Consider the following 23583-nt stretch of genomic DNA (forward strand, 5'->3'; position numbering starts at 1 on the left):
GTAATCTGCCCACAGGATGCAGGGCTTCTGCAAGTGGACAAGGAACTGGATCACCTGCCGAGCTGGGAAATACGATTGAAGGAGAAAGATGCAGTGATAAGAGATCTGCATGATGAGATCAGAAGGATGGCGAGGATGCTGGCTGAGGTGACAGCAAGGACCAAGGTAGAGCTGTCCCAGAAGCAGCGCACCTTTGACCGAGAGCTGGGAGCCAAAACGGAGGAGATCAGAGCCTTGAGGCAGCAGGTACTGATGGCCTCCATGGGCACCGTGCAGGGAAAAGACCTCTCCGCGACAGATGTGTTTTGTCGCGTAATGCTCAGTTTGTAGGAGGAGCAGGGCTGCACCTAAGGGAAGGGAAGGCGAAGTGTTTTTTCCAGCATGGTTGTGGTTGTGTTTCTTGTTTGTATTTTACCTGCTTGCTTGCTTTCTGTGCAAGTTTCCAGCAAAGAAGCTGGTACCGAAATGTGGCGTGTGTGTGTGGTGGGATCTGTGGAGCTGCAGTGGGGAGGGAAACAGGAGCTGAAGGAGCCTTTGGTAGAGAAGAGGTGCACACGAGCATGGTGGGCCCGGCAGCCAGAGCCCTTGCTTCCCTCTCACCTCCCCCTGGCCCCTCTTACCTCAGGAAGGGTCTGCATGGGTGCGTTTCTGGGGTTGGGGGAGAATACCCATCGCGAAGGCAGCGCAGTCCCTGGGCATCCTGTTGGCAATAGGTGGCTGAGTAAAGGAGAGAGGGTTTCCAGTTGTCATGTGCAGGGGTACGGTAATAGCACGCACCTGCGTTTTATGGGAGCTCAGAAAATGTCCTGGAGAGACAGTGACAGAGTCCTGCCGCATCGCTCTGGTACGGGAAAAGGCTCAATGCAAGGTGTCGGTGTGATGGAGGCACGCAGGTCGGGAGCCAGGCATCTTGGCCAGCACGTCGCAGCTGCATCCTGCCCTCCCGCGGCATCTGGGGTGTGACGGAGGCTGGGAAATGCTTTGGGCTTGTCCTGACTGTCTGTGGTGCAGAGGAGCCTGTGAGAAGCAGGTTCCTGGTGGAGGGAAGGCGAGAGAGTGTTGGGGTGCTGGCAGCATCGCTGCAGTGACAGCGCTGAGATGAAACGATGAGCGGTGTCTGTGTTTGCAGCGTCTTTCCTTTCCCCCACCAAAGGCTCTCCCACCTCTTCTATGCCCTCCAGTAACTGCGTAGTGAAACCAGTCGTTTGAGCAGCAGGAAGCGGTTTTGTGCTTTACGCATGCTGCCAATGGTACGGAAGCGGGTAGCAAAGGGTGTTTCCCACTGTCCGTTTCCAGCAGAGCCTGTAAAAACGGCGTTTGCGGTGGGAACGGGAACAGGAATTCCCCTTAGCGGCTCTGGATTGGCGTTTGTGGCAATAAATACGTGCGCCCTGGCAAGGTGCTAGGTGTACAGGTGTGTCTGCGTGCTGCCACGTTAGCAGGGTCACCCGGCCCCAGCCAGGCGTTGCCGGCCTGGGAGACAGCGCCTCACCGTGCCTCTTGTCTGAGGGGTGCGGCAGGAAGGGTCACAAGGAATCTAAGACGGTCCTCGCTGAAGCGAGGACTGCGGGGAGCCAGTCCACACTGCTAAAGAGTAACCCCATGGGAGCGTGACCTGGGAAGCGCCAGATTTCCCTCTCTGGAGGGGGCTGTAAGGGAGGGAAAGAGGATTCCGGGGAGGAGCACGAGCGAGTCTGTGTTTTGCAGGTCAGCAAACTGCAGAAAGACATGAGTGAGGCCCATTGCGCCTGCAGCAGAGACCTGAAGATCGTAAGGCTGCGGCAAGAAAGCGAGAAGTGGAAGAGGGACCGTGCTGCAGTTAGCGGTATGGTATCCCTGGAGCTCTGTGGAGGGGCACAAAGCGGGTGGGGAGCGGCTCCTGGCAAGGAGGGAGCCTTGGCCGAAGTGTCCAAGCAACAGAAGTTTTGGAGGGGCTCCTAGAAATCCTGCGCATCTGTGTCCTGAAGCTCTGCGGGGGCTGCAGGGCAGCGTCTGACGCGACGAGGGCCCCCGGAGCGAGGGACAATGCGGGCGCCGAAGGCAGAGTGTTGGGGTGGAGAAGTGTGTTAGGGGAGAAAAGCGCCGCTGGCGGGGCAGGCTCTGAGCTGCTGGCACGCAGTGCTGCTGAGTAGGCGGCCGTGCACCCCGTGGGGGAGAGCTCGCTCGGCAGGGAGGGCAGCATTGGAGTTGCGGATCTGACGCAGTAAGGCGGCTGAATAGGATCCGTAAGAGCTGCTCAGCCTCCCAGGAGTGTGTGCCACAAGGCCCCGCGGAGCTTGGTAGCGATGCTGTCACGGAGCGATGGGCAGCGTGGCATGCCAAAAGCTGAATCCGCTGTCCAAGGGGGACGGTTGTCAAAGAGGGAGGGTGGTCCTGTGCCAGGGACCTAGGGTAGCCTGTCACCGGAGCGGTTTTCTCCTCAGGTCTAGTGAGCAGGCTGCTAAGGGAGGTGGCTGAGAAGGAGCAGAAGATGCTGCAACTCAGACAAGATGCTGAGAAGGTGAAAGAGGAAAACAGAGAGAAGGACAAGCAGCTAGCAGTCGTGTCTGCCAAGGTGATCATCCCAGATGGGGGGGGCTCAGGAAATGTCAGTCTCGTGTCTGGAGTGAGGTGTGAAGCCAGGAGGGGAAGAAGGGCCTGGCGTCTCTCTGTAAAGGAGCCCAGCAGCTGGGTGTGTCGGGGTTCCCCTTGTAACCTGAGGCTCCTGGGCGCAGCACCACTGGGACGGAGCGGCGACGGGTCAGCGGGTGGGTCTGGGGGCCATGCGATGCCCACGGAGCTGCGTGGCCTGCCCCAGCTGAATCCCGCTGTGTGTTGGGCAAGCAGGTGCTGTGTGCCCTGGATTTCGGTGAGCACAGCTGGTTATAGGTGCCAAGCGCTCCTGCTGAGATTCTTTCCCATGGAAAACTCGTCTTTGTGGGTGCTCCCTGCAGCCCAGCCTGGTTTTTCTCCTAAAGAAAGCGGGCTGTGCAGCCGGCTGTTGTTTTCCGTATTAGCAGGTCCCTCCCTAACTGGCAGAGCTGCATGGTAAGCGCAGAGCGGGCACAGCGTGTTGGCTGGCTGAGTAGGCAGCGTACTGGGAGAACAGAGTGAATGGCTGTGGATTTGCAGCAATGGAAAAGCTGCCTGGGGCCCCCAGGGCTGCAGGTAGGGGTCACCGCACCTGCCAGCCTGGACCTGGCCGAGCATCCTCCCCGAGGAGCGCTCTGGAGAAGAGCTGTGCTGCAAATGAGCCCGTTAACCGGTGGGAAAGGGTTGATGTGTACGAGCGCTTGAGCTGCCATGCGCGGAGGGGGACCAGGCATCCCAGTGACACATCCTGCTGGGTGGCTGGTGGCACTTGTCCCGCAGCACTCATTTCAAGGCAGAGAGCGCGTCCCCGAGCATCCCTGGGTGGGTTTCCTCCGCTCCGTGGATGCGGGAAGAGCCAGAGGGAGGCGGGAGCTGGTGCGAGGCGCTCGGGGGGGACTCTGAATCCCCGATACCCTGGAGCGCAGAGCTGAAAGGCACAGTCTGATACAGCGCCGAGTATCCTGGAGATGTCTGTTGCCATCACGGTCGGGTGGCCGTGGATGTTTGTAATTGGCGATTGTTGCCTTGGATCCTTTCCCCCCATCCCTGTCGTAGTCTTTCTGATGCCGGAGGAGTTTAGCTCTGTCAGTGGGTACTCCCTGTGGGTGTTTGTCCTTCCCTCAGCCAGGCAGTGCCTTAAAAAGGGGCATTTCCAGGTGCGGGCACTCTCGTGGTCTCTGTGCCTTGTCGGCCCCATGGCGGGCACTCCATCATCGGAGCACGTAGCAGGGCTGGGGCACCGAAGTGCGGGTCGACAGTTGCTGCAGGAATGACGGTGTCTGCCTGCCCTGACGTCTTCTTTTTTCTTCCTTGGGCGCCGTTCATTCTAGTGCTCTAGAATTAGAGAGGAAGTGAAGCAGGAGCTCAGAGAGCAAGAATTGACTCCGTGCCGAAATGTGAGTCGCACAGCGTTTGGGGCGATGGAGCGCTAAGGGCGAGCAGCGGGCGTGGGAATGCATCGTTGAGAGAAAAAGCGACCGGGCATTTTGAGGGAGGTGCTTTGCCTCCGACTCCTGTAATAGAAGGCGCCTAATGTGCAGAGGGAGCCAGAGGAATGTCAGCTCCAGTAGAAATCGTAACACCGCACTGCAATGCAGGAGAATGGTGTCCGAAATAAGAGTGCAAACCACTCGAAAACCAATCTGACTGCAGAAAACGTTGAGAGGAAAAAGCTCTGGGCTAAAGGAAATGGGCCAGATGGGGAAAATGTAGGGCTTGGTGGGAGAAACCCTCTGGAGAGGCAGTGCCGAGCTCCTCTGGTGAGAGCCTGCGCTGTCCTGGGACTCTTGCAGCGCATCAAGGAGCTGGAACGCGACATGGAGCGGCTGCAGGGGGAGGTGCAGAAGTATCGCGCGGAACAGAAGACCATGCGAGGGCAGCTGGCCGAGAAAGCCAAGGTAAGGGTCCGGCTGTGGGGTATGCGGCGGAGGGCAGGGAGGGGTGGGCACGAGATAGTCTGGGTAGAAGCGCTTCTGGCACGTTTGACTGGTCTGGCTTTGATGTGCAAATGCTCTTGGCTTGCAGGCTGAGAAGACGCTGAAACAATACCGCGCCAGGCAAGCTCTGCAGCTGAAGGCCGTGGGGCGCAAGGAGGAGGTGCTGAGAGCCGACCTGGAGCAGGCCAAGGAGCAGGTAGGGCGGCGGTGGGCACGGGGCAGGATCCTGCGGATCCACGGTCCGGGCTGGAGGCAGCTGCAGGACGCGTGTTCCCAAGGGAAAGGTAAGGTCATCGTGCCTGAGCGCAGGAGCCTCGGAGTCGGAGGAGGAAGGCGCCAGGACAGCCTTTGCCTTGGTATGTAGGGGGCTGGGTCGAGCAGAGCTGCTGTCAGTTTTCAGTGATTTGTGTCTTCCCGTCCTCCCGTCTTCCCCTCCTGCTGGAAGAGCAGCTGGAGACCGTTGTGCAGGAGGAAGAGTCGGAGAAGTGGCTACTGCAGGAGGAAATAGTGAAATATGAAGAGCAAAGCAAGCAGCAATCGGAGACAATTTTGGCTCTGGAGGAGAAGCTGCTGGAGGCCAAGAAACAGCAGAAGACGCTGGAGGAGGAAGTTGCCACGCTCAAGGGAAAAATGGAAGGTAGCTAAGGGTTGTGCAGGGCGAGTGGGTGTGGGGACCACCTGAGGTGCCATGAAACACGCGTAGAGATGGAGGAGTGCCGTGATGGGGAAAGGGTAGCGTGAGAGGGTGGTTAGAGGATTGCCCACACGTGAGGCGAGCTCTCAGAGCCAATAAAGTGGCCGTTTGACAGATTATAAAGCCTCAGCATCAGCACCTTATGTTCTGATAGCCCAGCGAATGTGGGAATTTATTCATATACATAAACTGTTCTCTCCTGGAACATCCAGTGCCACTAAAAACAACCACAAACATCCCAATTCTACTCTGTCACAAATTATTCCAAGACTTCCAGGGACAGAACACAACAGGGCAAGAGGAAGTCCTCAGGTATTTTGCCTCTGCTCTCTAAGTATCAAAACCAGGAAATCTGTGCTACAGTGTCCTGTTCTTAAATAACCAGCCATCAAACCAGGAAGGTAACTGTAGCCAAGCTGTAGATCCCTGGTGTTACAAACAGGCACCAGATACAGAACTGAGTTTCTAAGAAAGAACAGTGATGGCCTAGACACTGCGAAGGGCAAGTGTACTTAGCGCAAAAAGATCAGTCACCTGACCATATTTAGCCATGGCAGCGCCAAAAATACCAAATGTGTTACATCTGCTGTATGGGCTGAAAACAGGAGTAGAAATGTCACCTGACAGCAGTTCCTAGGATCTGGTGTGATTTAGGAGTCCTGTGACAAACGTACTGTCCCAGCAGGCTTAAAAATGTCCGTCTGCTTTGGGACATTCAAACCTACCCCATCACAACAAAAATTAACAGCAGCTTTAACAGGAAAGAGAAATCTGAATGCCTCTGTACGCCAATATCCAGGAAAAAGTGAACAGACTGCACCCGCTACCAAAGAATACAATGCTTTAGGGACACTCATGGGACAGAGGTTTTGCTGGGAGCTTTAACTCCTCCAGCAGGGATTCGTCTCACAATTACCGAGCAGTTCTTCGGAATCAAGGCATCATCATCTGTGTATTCTGAAAGCAATACAGAAATAAAAAATCAGTCAATTTGTAAGAATGTACATTAATACGCAATTCCGTAGCATTCAGAGGATCCCTGTACAGATTGAAAAGCCAAATGTTATATGTAAGATCCCGCTTTTATCGTCTCAACACACTAACAGGACATCTCAAGAAATCTGCAGGTTTGAGAATCAAACACAAGCAGCGATTTCTGTTTGATTCTTTCAAAAGAGTTTGAATGCCAACAGCAACATGGTCTGAAAGGTCACTAAAGGAGAGTCTGCCAGTGCATGAGGTTCTTTCCTGATCTAGCTGAAGTTGCTTTTGCCCATTTGCCTTTGTCCATTTTGCCTTCCTAGTGTCTTAACACGAGTCCATCATACCATTCTTCCCACTGGCTCTTAAAACCCCGCTTGCTTTGAGCTTACCTTAGCATTGCTTCTGTCACTAGGTTGCCATTATGGAAAGCAACAGTGACTGAGCTGGAAAGGGTTCGAGTTCTCTGAACAAGCAGGCCATCTTCACTCAAGTGTCACTTTGCTCTTTCCGAGATCGTTTCCACATTTAGTCAGGACTCCTGCACAGACAAAGTGACACAAAAACCATACTTGATGTCCACATGTAAGAGCGCCAAACATCCCATTTAGGCAGAAGATCCTGGTCTAGATTTTCCCTTCCTCTTCTGAAGGTGAGTTTAGGCATCTGCAGCTGATTAAGAAAACCTGAAAGTCACCGTTATGCACACAGACCAACAGTTTGGCACACAGACCTGTTACACTGAAATGTATTCCCTAGCTTGGCCCTGAAAACCACTGGGGGATTTTTGCGTTTTCCCATGAAAACACCCTTACGAAAGCTTCCGGAAGCATCTGTGTCACTAACAGACCAACTTTAACATTTGACACTCATGCAACACACCCTGCCTAGAGGAGGATCTTGCCGCTGTTAAACAGCAGGGATGCTCTGTAAAGTACGAAGCAGATTCCTCCTTCAACTTCACCCTTAGGCAGCACCACACTTAACAGAACCCAGTGAAGCAGAGACTTTTTCTTCTCTGCAGGCTGATTACGTACAGAAACAATGCAACACACCTTGGACAACTGGTGCGATGTCTGTTGGAGGAACACTTGATGGGGTAACATACTGATGAGCATCAACTTTTGTTCTGAAACTTGACCTTCTGTTCCTCACCTGCTATAACAGAATCTACCTCTTTGCCCCATTTCAAAACATTTCTTCTTTTGGAGCGAATCATTGGGCTCCGTCGCGGGCTATGAGCATCCAACATTCTGGTTTTAAGGCTCCGTTTGAGACAGACCCAGCTGTTACAGGAGTGGTGTCAGCCAGCTGGCCATTCAGCCTGCTTGCGTTTGTGAAGCTGAAAGTACCTTAGCAAATAAAGACAAAATTCAGAGACCCTTCTGCAGAAAAGCCCTTAAAGCAAATCAGACATTTTTCAAAAGCTCTTGACAGTTTTATTCAACACCACAGGAAAACCAAAGCCTTCTGAAATGTGTCCCCACCTACATATGTCATGGCATCCACTGGCCTCCTGAGACCCCTAATACTGTGCTGTTGAGTCTCCTCACAAACATTCTCCTGAAAATGGTTTCACTGTCGATCAACAGCGAGCTTTATGTCCAGCCACTGAACTTACACTTCCTGCAGCGAACATACGATTCTGTTTAAGTTTAAACACAAAAATCAGGAAGAGGAAAAAAAACTCTAGAGCACATTCTAAAGAAAAGACTGTTGTAAGGGTGCCAGAGAACTAAAGGAAAAAAAATAATGTTCAAGGAGTGAAAACAATTTACAAGTCTCATTATTTCTGAAAATCCCATCCCAAAGTCTCCAATCACATTCAAGCTCCTCAAGATGGCAGATCACCAAACGGAAACATCATACTAAGTAATACAAACCCATTATCAGCTCCAAGAATCAAGCACCATTGAGCAGATTTAAATGAATTTATGACTTCTCTAAGAATCCTTCTTGCTTATATTCACCATAAATGTTCTGCCACAAAACTTCAGTACCGGCCCGACACCGTTACCGTGCACTATCAGGGAAAAAACCACCCACGGTTAGAAATGAATGATGAACTGATGCTCCATAGCATCTGCGTGGCAGTGTCCCTGGTGTACAGCAGCAGTTCTATTAACAAGAAATGCCAAACTGTCCTTCAGAGGCAGCCAACACTCAAGTGCACGATGGCTTTAAGGGCTCTGCTGAGATTCCAACTCACAGCTGCACTCTTGACCCAAAATGTTGCTGGGGAGCAGTTTCTGCAACAGTTACAGAACCAGTTTTCCAGTGCCGCGGCGTACAAGAAGTTGAAGGCAAAGTTAAGTGACCAAACCCGCTGTTTTTCTTCAAGTCAGCCACCTGTTCCATTGCCATCCCGTTCAGCTTCCTCCAGCAGATTTCAAAGAAATCTGGCAAGCCTGTTCTTATCAGATATCCTCCCACATTTCCGTATCATTTTCCCTGAAGAATTCCCGGAAAGCAAAACCTTAGTGAGCTCTCCACGTTGCACATGAAGCGCGGGCACTTGTAGCCTGGCTGTGTGGCTGAAACACAGCTCTGGCGGTGGTTGTCAGAAGAGCCGCGAGGAAGGAACAGCTCTGTGGGGCTCCCAGCACAAGTCCCAGCTAGGGATGGAGGGCGAATCCCATTGTCGCTTCCCACCCCGCGCCCGCCGCCCCCACGCACCTTCTTTGGTCTGGGCGTTGGTGATCTGCAGGTCGCTGTTGGGCACCTTCAGCTTCTCCCGGGCCATGATCTGGCGCTTGAGGTCGCGCAGGGAGATGTGCAGGCCGTTGAAGATGAGCGTGTGGTACTTGAGGCTGGAGGAGAACTTATAGTGCAGGCAGGACATGGTGAGGGCAAGGCGGTGTGTCCTCGGCAGCGGCGCCTACCGCAGCACACAGGGCCGTGGGCTCTGCTCTGAGTTGGGGCACGCAGCCCCGGCTCGGCCTCCGCTCCCTGTCTGGCACACAGCGCTGCCAGGCCGGTGTGTTTGGTGGCTACGGCGACTGCGGTGCCCCGGCCTCAGCGTTCCGCCAGGGCTTTAGGGGCACCAAGCAGAGGGGCTGGGCCAGCGGTGGTTCTAGGCCACGTTCCGTTGCCCCGACAAGACGCTGCCTGGCGCCACGAGCGGAACCAAACAGAACAGTCCGGCCACGCCCGGTCACCTGTCTGCTGGCTGTGCAGCCAGGGCCACTGGACTGGATCATCCTGACCGGGAGGAAGATGGAGGAGGCGCTGAAGCTGGGCCGCAGGGAGGCGGGCGAGGAGGGGGAGCTGGGTGGGCTGCTGGCTGCCTCGTTGAAGAAGTTGCTGCTGCAGGAGATGGAGTGGGAGCCTGACAGCCGCGGCTCCTCCTGCCCATGGGAGCGGCTGCGGGGCAAGTACCCGCTGCTCGGCCCCCAGGCTGAGGCCACTGACGGCCAGCGCGGCCCCGAGGAGGGTCTGCCCGGCAAGCAGGGTAGGCAGAGAGGGCGAGGGGGAGCCTCCCCGCGCTCACACCTCTGCGGCTCACCGCCCCTCTCCCCGCAGGCAGCGGCCGTGAGTTGGGGAGCATGGGAGATGGCATCCCCGCACCCCAGAAGGTGCTCTTCCCTGCGGAGCGCCTCTCCATGAAGTGGGAGCAGATGTACCCAGTCGGCGCCGGGCTGCACAACGTGGGGAACACCTGCTTCCTCAACGCCGGCCTGCAGTGCCTGACCCACACGCCGCCGCTCGCCAACTACCTGCTCTCCAGGGAGCACAGCCAGACCTGTGAGTGGGGAGGCCCGGCTCGGCGGGCGGCAGGGGAGGAGGAGTGCCCGCCTGTCCTGCTCCCGGCGCCGCGCTCAGCACCTCTGTGCGTGGCTCTGGCCAGGGCCGTGCGGGTGTCGGGATGTGCCTGCTCTGCTCCCTCCTGCCTGTTTCTCCGTCCAGAGGTCATCCTTGTGTCCGGGGAGGCTTTGTCTCAGCTGGGCGTAGCCAGGACTGAGATGGGTCCAAGGGGGTCTGCTGGCTTCCTGGGGGCTGAGCTGGGGGTCCCACACAGCCCCTGCCTGCGGGGAGCGCGTGAGGGCAGGGCCCAAGGCTGCGTGCAGGCAGCAGCTGCTGTTGCTGGGGGGCTTTGAAAGGGAGTCCGGCGGGCACCGCTCCCAGCTGTGCCCAAGGGGAGCACGCGGGGCTCGCAGCTCTGTGCGTAGGGCTCTGCTGGGATCTGCCCCTCAGGGCTGAGCGCTGGGCTCCTCCAGCGCGTCCCTGTGACCTGTTTTCCGTCCACGTGGACAGTGTCTCGTCTGGGGCGTTGCACTGGCTGGTACTGTGACTCGGGCTGCGCCAGCTGGGGTGGCGTGTGGTGGTCCCTGTGCACCCGGGATGCCCCCGAGCTGCACTGGAGCACAGAGCTCCTAGGGAAAACTGAGCGCGGCTGAGCTGTGTTGGACCGGAGGTCCCCTGCCCCCTGTCCTGCCTCCATCTCTCCGGAGTTTGTCCCGACGTCCTGTCTTCTCTCCTGCTGCAGGCCAGCGAAGAGGCTTTTGCATGCTGTGTGTTATGGAGAAGCACACGATCCAGGCTTTTTCCAGCAGCGGCACAGCAATAAAGCCAGTGTCTGTCATCCAGAGCCTCAAGCGTAAGGATGGCTGCCCTTCCCTCCCCTCCCGTCACCATGCAGGAGCGCGGTGCCTAAGGCGGGAGCAGAACCTTTGAGATCGGGGCGGGTCTTGGCAGACGGCTCTTCAGAGGTGACTCACGGAGCCTGCCGGGGGCTGCGTGGAGCTTCCTCCGCGGCCGGCATGAGTCTGTCGTGTGGTTTGGGTTGAGGGGGCTCAGACCCCGAGTCCCTGCCCCGAGGGAGGGCCAGCATCTGTTGCATCACGTGCTGGGGCTGATTTCTCCCTCTCCTGCAGGGATTGCCCAGTACATCCAGTTCGGCATGCAGGGGGACGCGCACTACTTCTTGCGTTGCACCCTTGATGCCATGCAGAAGGCCTGCCTGAATGGCTCTAGCAGGTATGTGGGGCCTCTGACGGCCCACGGCTGCTCTTCTGCGCTGCCCCCTCGCTGGTCCCCTGCGCCCGCGGGAGGGGACGGTAGGGTGAGCGTGTCCCCCACTTGGGACTCCTAGAGGGAGGTGCTGCCTCCAGGGGCCCTGGGGGTGCATGGCCCCCCTCTGCCCCTCTGTGACACAGCTCTGCCTTCTCCCTTCTCCTGACCCCTCTGCCCCAGCACAGCTGCGCTCCTGTCCCCAAATGCTGAGGCTGCTACGGGTTTGGATGCTGTCCCAGTGGTTGAGGAATGCAGGCATGCTTGCTAGGGCAGCCCCAGCTCTGTGGCTGCGAGAGAGCAGCTTTCCCCTGGGCCCTCTGTCCCGGGCAGCCTGCGTGGCCTCTGTGTGCAGCGCCCAGCTCTGAGCTGCGGCCAGGAGTTTCTGCTCCTTCTAGAGGAAGGTGCGCGTGGGAGCCCGGTGTCACCCTGTGAGCCCCGGCACTGGGAGGGCAGCCTGGCAGAGGCTGCGACTTCCCTCTGCTCCCGCAGCTCTGCAGCCCCTTGGCTGGCCGGAGCGCGCAGGGGAGCTGCGCTGAGAAGACAGCGGTGGCCGGCGGGGGCGGCCGTTGTGGAGGGGTGGTGCGTGATCTGGTGCTGCTGTCTCTAGGTTGGATCGCCAGACCCAGGCCACGACGCTGGTTCACCAGATCTTTGGCGGCTACCTGCGGTCCCGTGGTGAGTGCTGGCCGCCAGGTCCTGGGCCTGTGACTCTCAGCGCTGCTGCTTCCCTGACAGCCTTGCAGTACAAATCTTTGGGAAGATTGCTGAGCTGTGCAAATTCCCCACAGCTGGGTGTCTGCAGTTGCTCAGTCTTGCGGCAGCAGTGGGTGGTGGCCCCTGTGGCGGCCATGGAAAAGGCTGTTGGCTGCGGGTCCCCGGCTCGCTGCCACCAGCAAAGGAACCTGTGTTGCCAGCTTTCCAGCAGCACTTGCTGTCCCAGCGCACCGTGGAATTGCCAGCCTTCCTCCTTGCCAGGCTGTGAATCGCGGTGCTGCCATCCCAGAGCCCACACCCGCAGAGCAGGAATACTGCAGCTGCCTGCGCTGCGCTGGGCTGGTGGCGGGTGCAGGTGTGGTGCCAGGCTGTGCTCACTCCTCTTTCTGTCGCAGTGAAGTGCTCGCTGTGCAAGGGCGTCTCGGACACCTATGACCCGTACCTGGACCTGACGCTGGAGATCGAGGTAGTGCGGCAGGGTCGGGGACGGGGAGGAGCTCTGCTCTCGCGGGGATGTTCCTGCAGCTGCCCCGTGCCTGCTCTCAAGGCTCCTTCACCTGCCAGTGCCAAGGCACGCTGCAGGCCAGGGGGAAGCAGCTTCCGTTGTTGCGCTGCCTTCTGTGCCGGGCAGAGCAGCGCCCGTTGCCTGAGCGTGAGCCACGACTCCTCCGCCGGGGCTCTGTGGTGGTGAGGGGCAGTGGGGCCGTCCCTCGCGGCATGCTGGCCAGCGGCTAGCTGGTGGCCGGCTCACAGGTTTGGCGCCGTCCGTGGCCCTGTGCTCATGTTCTGGGTTCTGTCTTGGGGCCAGCGTCTCGGCAGGGAGCTGGTCTGTCGTGTGGACAGGCCGCTCGTGCCCTGACCTCTGCTCTGTCCTTGCAGCAAGCCGCAAACCTCGAGCAGGCGCTGGAGCAGTTTGTGAGGCCGGCTGTGCTGCGCGGGGAGAACGCCTACACATGTGCCAAGTGAGTGTGTGGGGCTGTGGGCGGGAAGGGGCCCGCGGGTGTGCTGGTGGGAAGCAGGTGGAAAGCCTGTCGCTCTACGGGAGGGCTCCTCTACCTGCTCCATGGCCACACCATGAAGTACGTGGCCACTGAAGCCTGCGATGAAGCCCGCCACTCCTCAGCTCCCTCCCCTCGTGAGCAGGACGTGGGCCAGCAGACGTGGCCGTGAGCAGCTGCCCTGGAGCTGTGCTTGGGGTCGTCAGGGTCGTTTCTGTGGGGTTTGCCGCTTGGCCAGGGCTGGCAATCATCTGGGTGGTGGAACACAGCTCCAGCTCTTCCTCTCCAGGTGCAAGCATGAAGTGTCAGGAAGCGAAGGCGTCACCATCCACCGAGCCTCCAACATTCTTGTGCTCAAGCTGAAACGCGTTGCTGGTGGAGGCAAAATCACAAAGGTGAGTGCTTGGCAACGCCGATGAGGGGCTGTCTCCTGGCCCCAGGCCCCGCTGCCCAGGGCAGGGTGGGAGGGGGTCCTGTGCACAGCGTGAGCTCTGCTGCAGTCCTGCAGCCCCTCCCCAGCTGTGTGGTGCGGGGGGAGCTTGGCTCATTCCGGCATCTTCCTCAGCGTGACCTCTGCCTGGGGAGAGCGCGTCCCCCTCCCTCGAGCGATGGGACGCGTAGGACCACTGAGCTGCTCTTGCTGTAGCAAGAAAGCCATCTGCTGTGCAGGCTCCCAAGGCGTCCTCTCTCCGCAGAACGTGCCGTATCCCCAGCTCCTGAACGTCCGCCCTTACATGTCCCAGGAGAACGGGGATCCTGTTGTGTATGGGCTCTATGCCGTGCTGGTGCACACTGGGACCAGCAGCCAGTCAGGGCACTACTACTGCCACGTGAAGGTGAGCCCGCGGCGCTCTCTTGGCTCCAATCTGGGCTGGGGGCTGCTGGCCGCTGGTGGGTCCCTGTCAGGCACAGGAAGGAGGGTGCTCAGCAGATGGAGTGGTGTGGAGCAGTGGGTGGGGGGTGCAGGCTGTGCTCTGCCACAGAAGCGTGGAGGTCTGCTCTCGCAGAGTCCCCTTGCCTGCCCTGGGCCGCCTGTGGGTTTTGGGGGGAGGGGCTCTGCTGGCGGGCGCTGTTCCTGCTGCTCTTCAGGCCAGGAGGGTCCCCGGACACAGCCCGACCCCCTTCTCTCTTCTCCTTCCGCAGGCCAGCAACGGGCAGTGGTACCAAATGGACGATGACCTGGTCCGCCCCAGCAACATCTCAGTGGTCCTGGCCCAGCAGGCCTACCTGCTGTTCTACCGGAGGTGAGAGCGCCCGGTGTCTCCCGGCCCCTGTCCCCTGCTCTCAGCATCTGGGACAGGGCTGGTAGCACGTGCCTGCCTGTTGGAAGGAGCTGGGCCCACGTAGCCCCATGCCCGTGCGCACGCGCTGGCTGGGAGGAGGGTGGCAGGGAGAGGTCCAGCCCCGTGCCGTGACCTTGTGCAGGGCAAGAGCCCCTCACCTCCTCGGAGCTCCTGGCTCCTGTTGTTGCGTGCATCTCTGGCGAGAGCATTACGATCACGCAAACCCTCGCAGTTAATGCGTGCGCTGCTCTGCCTTTGCCAGAATCCCCAGCCCCAAGAAGAGCCCGGAGGGGCCATTGGCCAAAGCTGCCTCCGGCCGGCCTGGCCGCACCGGCGCCATCTGCGGTCGGGTCAGGAAAACGGTGTCTTCCCCGCTGCTGGGCCCGGTGAGTCCTGAGGGCTGCTCTCGGCCAGCGCTCCCGGGAGCTGGCAGCTGCTGCCCCCCGTCTGCTCTGCGCGGGCGGGTGGGCTGCAGCTTGGCGGGGAGGCAGGCGCGCGGCTCCGAAGGGGCAGGCGCGAGGGAGGAGGGTTTGCAGGAGGGATCCTGTGTGGGCCTGGGGAGAGATGGGGAGGGCAGTGTGGCTCTGTGTCCTGGCTGCCTCCAACTCTCTCCTCTCTGAACTTCTCTCTCTCTCTCTCTCTGTCTAGAGACCAGGCGTGCTGCCGGGGAGGAAGCTGCCAGGGCTGGAGGAGGTGGGAGGCCCTGTGGCCCGCGGCACGTTCAGGATGGGGACGAAGCTGCCAAACAGCACTGCTCCGCTGAAGCGGCCCGCTGAGTCCCCGTGGCCCAAACTGCCCCTCCCTGCTGGCCCCGGCACCAGGCCAGCTGCACCCCAAAGTGCCCCCTCAGCAAATGTGAGTCGGTCCCTGTGGGCCAGCGCTGCTCTGGACCTGAGCAGCACCGCGTCACCACCGCGGGCCAAGAAGCCGGCACTCTCTGCCAAAAAGGTGAGCCTGAGCTTCTGCCCGCAGACTTCGGCAGGCACCTCATGCCTTCGGAGCTGGGGCTTGTGTCGGGGGCGAGCGTGGAGCCAGCACTGGGGATCTTGCGAAGCCGGCGGTGGGTGGGGAGAGCCCCCCCAGCCCCAGGGCTGTGGCAGTGTCTCTGCCCTCCCTCTGGGTCGGGGCACGGGGCCGGGCCCCCACTGTCGCTCACATCCCTGAGTGCTGCAGGAGACATGGGTCCTGCCCTCTCGCTCAGGATGGAGGGGCGGCTCTGCCAGTCTCTCCGGCGGGGCGGCCTCGCCGGCCGTCGCGGGGTAGCGCTCCCCTGGGGTGAGTGGGAGCAGGTGAGGCCGCAGCTGGAGGGCTGGGGAGCTGCCTCTTCCCCGGGCAGCGGCATGGGACCGGCCCTGTGGGCGCCGCTGTGCAGCCAGGGCTGGTGACGGTGCGCGGGGTTTCTGTTCTTCAGATTCCTTCCTTTTTTCCTTTGTGCTTCTGACTGAAAACAACTCTGATTTCTTCTCCTACCACCCCCTACTTCCCTCCCTCTGCCTCTGTTCCGCTCCCCTTTCTCTGGGCTCCACCTTTTATTTTCTCCTCTTGGCGCACAAAAACTTCTTTTCGGTAGACCACAGAGTTTTTATTTATGTCAATAATGCAGGGGAGCACCCAGGGGCAGGCGAGCAGAACTGACCACCAGGCAAAACTTTCCGGCCACCCCTTGAGCTTGGGGACTGCTCACTGTACTGGACGGAGGAAAAAAGTCGAGTCAAAACACCAGGACAGAGCCTTCGCCACAGCTTCCAATGTTACAACAGTGAAATATCAAAACCGTACAGGTATTTGCTTCGTACTAGACATTTTGTACACTGTTGGACAATTAGAGCTCCATGCTCTCCATTCAAGACCGCATTCACCCATTAATCAGAGATGTCTTTTTATCATTGATTAGAACTCTCAAAATGTCCTTGGTTGGGCTAAAATCTGTGTTGATGATTCTAATTCTTCACAGGCATTAGAACAGCGCTGCTGGAATCTGAGGAACACACCTGCCCAACGTGTCACCAGACAGACGTTTCTCCAGATGCATTAGTTGCCAACAGGTTCCTACGCCAGGTAACATGATGACTTTTCCGTAAACTGATTGTCAGAAAAGTCTACTTGCAAACAGCTGGCAGGGAAGGAAGCATTCACTGACACGGCCTTAAGCAGGGCTGGATTGAATACGGCTCAGTTTCCTGCTGTCGTGGTTTTGTTTAGTGAGGGGGGGCCTAAGGTGCTAGCATCTGTAGGAAACTGCTAGAAGTCGCTGCCCTTTGTTCAGGGGACTTGGCAAGGCCTAGGGCGGACCTGCTGCTGGCCAAGGCCGAGCCGATTGGTAGCAGAATGTCTCATGATAACACCTCTGCGATAACGTATTTAAGAAGGGGAAAACAGAAAAAAAAGAGAGAGAAGAGAAGATGTGAAGAAGCTGCGCGGGGGCAGAGGCGCAGAGGGGGAGGCACAGGCCTCATGGGCCTTGCAGGCCTCACCCTCTGGCCTCTCGCCAGGCAGCCGACTGGGCCCGACTCGGTCCAGCCCAGCTGCAAGAAGTGGAGAGGAGAGGAGAAGTGAATAAGATGGAAAAAGGATCCTGAGAGACGTCTGCCAGCCTGTTGTGAGGAATGGCTGCAGACGCCAAGGTCAGTTCAGAAGGAGGGGGAGGAGTAATGCAGCTCCTGGCCAAGATTCCCCTGCAGCCTGTGGTGACGACCATGGTGGAGCAGGTTGCTCCCCTGCAGCCCATGGAGGTCCACGGAGGAGCAGAGATCCACTTGGAGCCCGTGAAGGACCCCGTACCGGGGGAGGTGGATGCCTGAAGGCAGCTGTGGCCCGTGGAGGGCCCACTGGGACAGCTGTTCTAGAGGGACTGCACCCGTGGAAGAGATGACCCACGCCGGAGCAGTTCCACGAAGGACTGTGGCCCGTGGGAGGGACCCCACGATGGAGCAGGGGAGGAATGTGAGGAGTTCTTCCCCCGACCACGAAGCAGCGGCGTAAAACAACGTATGATGAACTGACCGCAACCCCCATTCCCGCTCGGGGGGGGGAAGGTGGTAGAGATAATGTTAAGCTTGGGGTGGGGGGAGGTTATCTTGTTCTCTGTCTCATTCTCCTGCTGTTTGTAGTAATAAATGAATAGTTTTCCCCAAGTCGAGTCTGTTTTGCCCGTGACGGTAACTTTAAGGATTTCTCCCTGTCCTTATCTCAAACCTCGAGCCGTTTTTCCTTATATTTTCTCTCCCTGTTTTCTTGGAAGGTGGGGGGAGTGAGAGAGAGACTGCGTAGTCTGGTCCGATCGGGGCTGAACTACGACACCTGCTCAAGTACATGATCTGCTGTTACAGAAGCTCACAACGCTGTGGAGGCCATGGGGCAAATTCAGGTCCCGCTGTTGTTTAACAGGATTGCCTCCCTTTCAAGTTTGGTGTTAACAGTGAAGGCCCTCAAAGACAGAGACTCTGCGTTGCCAGTCATTGATACCGGTGTTTAATGCCATCTGTTCACACCTCTGTGTGTTGATTTATTGTAGGGCTGATAGCACGGACAGGAATACACAAGGGGTTGTACCCTGTGGAGGCCTTTCTTCGTACATCTCCTGAAGTTTCCTGTCACCTCTTTGTAAATGTTTCTCTGCCTCTAGGCTGTGAAGAGCTTCAGCAACGGAACTGGCTACACAAAAAGGCGCTCTGCGCAGATTTGGGAGCCACAGCAGCAGCCGCCACCACTGCCACCACCTCCACCACCACTCCTGGCTGTTACCCCTCCTGCTGCTCTGGTGAGTGCTGCTGAACTCGCTACATCTTCCTCGCTGTCCGTCGGCAGTGTGTTGGAAGAGAAGCTCAGTTTTATGTCAACACAAGCAGCGAGTCTTGTATTTCAGTAGAGCTTATTTTGCAACTCTTGCTTGTATTCACAAGGGCTGTCAGGCTCCTGCACTGAGACAGCCAGCACTGCCGAGTCTGCTGGGCCCCCCAGGACAGCCCATACCCACAGCTGGTAAGTGACAGGAACTTCAGAATTTCTTAAATAAAAAAATCTTCAGATAAACTGAATGGGATTTTTTTTCCCTTTTCCCTCTCCCCACTCCAAAAGGTCACCCCATGAGAGCCACTGCAGTTCACTGCTCAGGTGCCAGACCGGGCTGGGAACGGTAAGTGTTCTACAGAAATGCAGTAGGTGACTACTTGTCACCTGTTAAATGAGGCCGTAACACATCACTTATACAGCAGCTGATTTATAATGGAATACGTATGCGCAGAGAGCTGTGGAAAATACAGGCGGTAATTAATTTTTAAATGGCTTAATTGGACTTGGCTTTAACAAAGGGGTTCTGTGCTTGCAGTAAGATTATTTTACAAAAACCTCTGCTACGTGATTGAAAAGAGGACTCTGAACAATGAATACTTTTTGAGCAAACCATAATTACATATAAAATCTAAATCTAATTAAAGGATCAGGTGGAAAGCCAGGCTTTTGATTGCTGGCTGAACAGGGCTGTAGAAATTGATTTCCCAATAGAAATCGGCCTCCGACATGATTCCTTTAACAACTTAGCCAATACTGCTGGAGCAAATGATTGGAAAATTCCACACTGTTATTTTAGGACAACTTCAGGGATGGTGACTCAACCACTTCCCCGGGCAGCCGGTTCCAGTGCCTGACCACCCTTTGGTGAAGAGATTTTTCCTGATATCCAATCTAAACCTCCCCTGGTGCAGCTTAAGGCCGTTTCCTCTCGGTTCCTCCGTGAAGGAGAAGCAGATTGTCTAGAAGGATCAGGAGGAGTTCCACTCCACCTCTCTGTCGTCAGATGCAGTGGATGGTTCAGGAGATCAGCAGTGATGGCAGTTTCATGTGTGGGTTGCCAGCTCAGATACGGCAGCGGTTACAGGTGACGGACAGTTATAACTGGGCAGCAGTTGTTAAGGAACAAGCGTCGCTTTTGCTAAAGCTTCTCTGTAACGACAGCCTTCTCCTCCCGGCAGCCGTGAGGAGGCTAGAAACTGAATAGCTGTGGCTGCTGGATTTCCTGCGTCTCCCTGTTCTGCTTGTAAGCATTGCCTCAAAGCACCGGGGAGGAGATACATGAGAGAAATTGTCTTCATTTCCTCCTTTCTGTATCTCCTGTGGATACATGGAGAGATTTTAACCGGGACTCTCTCTTAGTCATGCTGTCAGGGTCTTTCCTAGAGCAATGGCATGGAGTCGTATGACGAGAGGCGGAGTGTAGAAGCGTTACGATATGATTTTGCTTGAAATGCGATCGCTGTCCTTGGTCAGAGCGAGAGGTATGTGCCAGATTTTGCTGGGACACCTGGCTAGAAGTGTTGATCAAATAGCCCTGTATGTAGGATTGCAGGACAAGTATTTTTCACCCCGTTCCAAGCACCACCTAAGTATGAAGCGAAGTAGACTAAGCTGGCCTTTTAGAGTTGAGCTTTACTGTCTCCAGGCTAAATCACGTTTTCTTGGTGTTTGTTACTGCCCTGTAGCCGTTAGGACTTGCTCTTTTTCTATCTTACTGCAACACAACTGATTTGCACTGGATGTAGTTGTGGAGCAGTGAAAAATGTGCACGTTCACATACCAGTAGCGGCCAGTATGCACCAGTTTAAATCAGTCAACAGCTATGGTCGTTCATGGGACAGACCATACATACACTGACCCTTCCTGTTTGCTTTTCCACTGACAAAGCAGCAGTTGTGGAGAGGTAAAGAAACCAAACCAAATTTGGGAGGTAAAGAACTGGGGAGAGTGACTGTTTTGAATTAACATCATCTATTTTTTGTGTGTGCTGTGGTTTTTTTAAAATCCAAGTCTCCTCATCTTGCTTCATCTTACTCTTTCAGCTACTCCAATTCAAGATCAAGTTCCTCCCGCACTAACTCCTCCTCTCGATCACTTAGCCATTCCCGTTCCCGTTCCTACCTGCGATCACCACCTCATCCAAGAAGAGGCAAAGGGAAGAGCCGTAACTCTCGTGCCAGGTCAAGGTCACGTGGCTCTCGCCATTCCAGATCAAGGTCACCCCCCTACAGAAGATACCGTTCACGATCGAGGTCCCCAGGGTTTAGAGGTCGGACTCCCACTGAACGGACTGTACCTGAAGGGGGACGAGAGCGGGGGAACGTTAACAGATACAGAGGTGTTCCACCATATCACAGGAAGGCTTATGAAAGAAGGAGTAGCCATGACGGAACAACGTGATGGAGGAGGGGAAAGACTATGAAAGAGGAGGAGGCTGTTTGATTAGAGTATGTCTAAAATGACATATTTTAATTTTGTTCTATTCCTAGTAAATTTTTGCAGGTTTTGGGTGTTTTTTTGTAAACTGTTTCAGTTCAAACAAATTAGTCATGTAGCAGTAAACGTTTCTGTTAATGTTAATGGAACTGATTACGTTACTGTGTTTATGAAATAACCATTTATTAAAATCTTGAAAGTAGCTTTTTCCTTCTGTAAATGAATGCATATGAAAACGAAACCATGAGTAGTTGATCTGAGCGACAGGGGCTTGAAGGTCCAAATAACCGACAGTCACTCCCTTAGACCCTGCTGGTGTCTGGACCAGTGTGTCATAAAAACATTTGAACAATTCTACTTAACAAAAAAAAACCCAACTGCCTTCAGTAATGTGTTCTGCATAAGGCTGATGTTACAATTTGTATGTTGAAAGGACACAGTCCTGTAAAAACCTGCAGGTTGTGCTAACTGTCGGAAAATCACTTAATGTGAATGCAAAATTAATCTCCCAGCTCCCAACCTGTGTGTCCTTTTATTGCTGTAAAATGAAATCATGACACTTGCATCTGTCTTTCTCAATTAAAGGTGCAGTGGATAGCTTCTCCTTCAAATAGTCTGCACCTTAAATACCAGTTTAAAAATGCTGGAGACCATAAATTGTTCTACGCACAGCTTCCCTTTGAAGAAGGCTGGATGGGTCACACACGTCTGTGTGTAAGGGGCAAACAGAGCCCAGGGTTCTGAGTGCCCCAGAGCGCTCTTTTCCAGGGGGTTCACAGGCACAGAAACACCATGTTTCGTACTTCAGCCCTGACCGGGACCAGACCACGCAGTCTCTCTCTCGTTCCCCCACCCTCCGAGAGAATAGGGGGAGAATTGGTAAACAAAAAAAACCAGCAAAAACACGTGGGTTGAGATTGAACAAAAAGTAAATTTAACAGCAATAATAGAAAAAAAAAAAACACAAAACAGTGATGGAATACCAACACAGTACGATGGCTTACAAATCTCCACACCCCATTTCTTCCATGTAGCAGGAGGCTCCCCTCAGCACCCTCCTCACTGATACCCTGAGCACGGTGTCAGAGAATGAATACAAGGAAGTCGTTAGGATGTGTAGAGGTGAAATCAGAAAGGCAAAAGCCCAGCTTGAATTTAACCTGGCCACTGGGGTGAAAAGGAATAAGAAACTCTTTTATAAATACATTAACAGTAAGAGGAGGACAAAGGAGAATATCCACTCTTTGCTGGATGAGGCTGGGAATGTGACCACTGAGGATAAGGAAAAGGCGGAGGTTCTGAATGCCTTCTTTACGTCTGTCTTTAAAGGTCAGACCAGTTATCCTCAGGGTACTCCTCTCTCTGACCTGGTAGTCTCGGCTGGGGAGCACGCTAACCCCCCTGTGATTCTGGAAGAAACGGTCAGAGACTTACTACTCCAACTGGACTGCCACAAGTCCATGGGGCCGGATGAGATCCACCCAAGAGTGCTGAGGGAACTGGCGGAGGTGCGCCCTACAGAGGGAACTGTCTCCAGAGACAGGCTGGAGAGCTGGGCTGAAGCCAATGGGATGAGGTTCAACAAGACCAAATGCCGAGTCCTGCACTTCGGCCACAACAACCCCAGGCAGCGCTATAGGCTTGGGGTGGAGTGGCTGGAGGACTGTGTGGAGGAAACGGACCTGGGGGTACTGATTGATGCTCGGCTGAGCATGAGCCGACAGTGTGCCCGGGTGGCCAAGAAGGCCAACGGCATCCTGGCTTGCATCAAAACCAGTGTTACTAGCAGGAACAGGGAGGTAATTGTCCCCCTGTACTCGGCACTGGTGAGGCCGCACCTTGAGTACTGTGTTCAGTTTTGGGCCCCTCACTGCAAGAAAGACATTGAGGCCCTGGAACGCGTTCAGAGGAGGGCTACGAAGCTGGTGAGGGGTCTGGAGCACAGGCCTTATGAGGAGCGGCTGAGGGAGCTGCGATGGTTCAGTCTGGAGAAGAGGAGGCTCAGGGGAGACCTTATAGCTCTCTATAACTTCCTGAAGGGAGGTTGTAGTGAGCTAGGGGTCGGCCTTTTCTCTCGTGTAGACAGTGACAGAACTAGAGGCAATGGTTTCAAGCTGCGCCAGGGGAGATTCAGGCTGGACATTAGGAAATATTACTTCTCGGAAAGGGTAGTCAGGCACTGGAATGCACTGCCCAGGGAGGTGGTGGAGTCACCGACCATGGGGGTGTTCAAGAAACGTTTGGATGTTGTGTTGAGGGATATGATTTAGCTGAGAAGTACTGGTGATGGTTGGACTGGATGATCTTTTAGGTCTTTTCCAATCTTGATAATAATTCTGTGATTCTGTGATTCTGAGATGGGATGGGCTCAGCTGGGTAAATTAACCCCAGCTGTTGGCTCATTAGTTAACTATCCCAGCTGGGTGCCCCAGCCATAGGGGCCACCAGCTCCAGTTCTCTGCACAGCTCAGGGGAATATTAACTCTGCTCTAGCCAGAACCAGGACACCCATATGCGCTGCCGCACTGTGGCAGGAGATTGCTGCCCGGCTGGAGAATCTGGTTGTAAAAGTCCGTCACGTAGATGCTCACGTACCCAAGAGTCGAGCCACGGCAGAACACCAAAATGACCAAAGGATGGATCAGGCTGCTACGACTAAAGTTTCCCAAGTGGGCCTAGACTGGCAACACAGGGGTGAGCTATTTTTAGCTCGGTGGGCCCATGACACCTCGGGCCATCAAGGAAGAGACGCAACATACAAATGGGCTCGTGATCGAGGGGTGGACTCGACCATGGACACTATTGCACAGGTTATCCATGAATGTGAAACATGCGCTGCTATTAAGCAGGCCAAGCGGTTAAAGCCTCTTTGGTAGGGAGGACGATGGCTGAAGTATAAATATGGAGAGGCCTGGCAGATTGATTACATCACACTCCCACAAACTCGTCAAGGTGAGCGCCACGTCCTTACAATGGTGGAAGCCAGCACTGGGTGGCTAGAGACCTATCCCGTACCCCACGCCACTGCCCAAAACACCATCTTGGGCCTTGAGAAGCAAGTTCTCTGGCGACATGGCACTCAGAAAGAATTGAGCCAGACAACGGGCCTCATTTCCGAAACAACCTCATAGACCCCTGGGCCAAAGAGCACGGCATCGGGTGGG

At 55.7% G+C, this 23583-nt stretch overlaps 2 protein-coding genes across 2 annotated transcripts; one reads left to right on the forward strand and one right to left on the reverse strand.

Annotated features, from left to right (window-relative positions):
• Nucleotides 1-6055: 6055 nt before the first annotated feature.
• LOC147600369 (E3 ubiquitin-protein ligase RBBP6-like) lies at nt 6056-9025 on the reverse strand. Its single transcript, XM_086751260.1, has 2 exons — nt 8860-9025; nt 6056-6159 (listed from the first exon to the last, which is right to left on the reverse strand). The coding sequence occupies exons 1-2, from the start codon at nt 9023-9025 to the stop codon at nt 6056-6058; spliced, it is 270 nt and encodes an 89-aa protein (XP_086607386.1).
• A 374-nt stretch (nt 9026-9399) lies between these two features.
• Nucleotides 9400-20405, forward strand: LOC147600370 (ubiquitin carboxyl-terminal hydrolase 36-like). The gene is made up of 16 exons (XM_086751262.1): nt 9400-9634; nt 9706-9927; nt 10670-10780; nt 11058-11160; nt 11804-11871; nt 12306-12376; nt 12790-12872; nt 13198-13303; nt 13604-13744; nt 14052-14152; nt 14454-14577; nt 14840-15029; nt 15164-15255; nt 17817-17951; nt 18987-19134; nt 20194-20405. Exons 1-16 carry the CDS (start codon nt 9400-9402, stop codon nt 20403-20405), a joined length of 2142 nt encoding a protein of 713 aa, XP_086607388.1.
• Nucleotides 20406-23583: the final 3178 nt, after the last annotated feature.

This window comes from Chlamydotis macqueenii, chromosome 6 (assembly GCF_036417535.1).
Source record: "Chlamydotis macqueenii isolate bChlMac1 chromosome 6, bChlMac1.mat, whole genome shotgun sequence".
Taxonomy (NCBI): Eukaryota; Metazoa; Chordata; class Aves; order Otidiformes; family Otididae; genus Chlamydotis; species Chlamydotis macqueenii.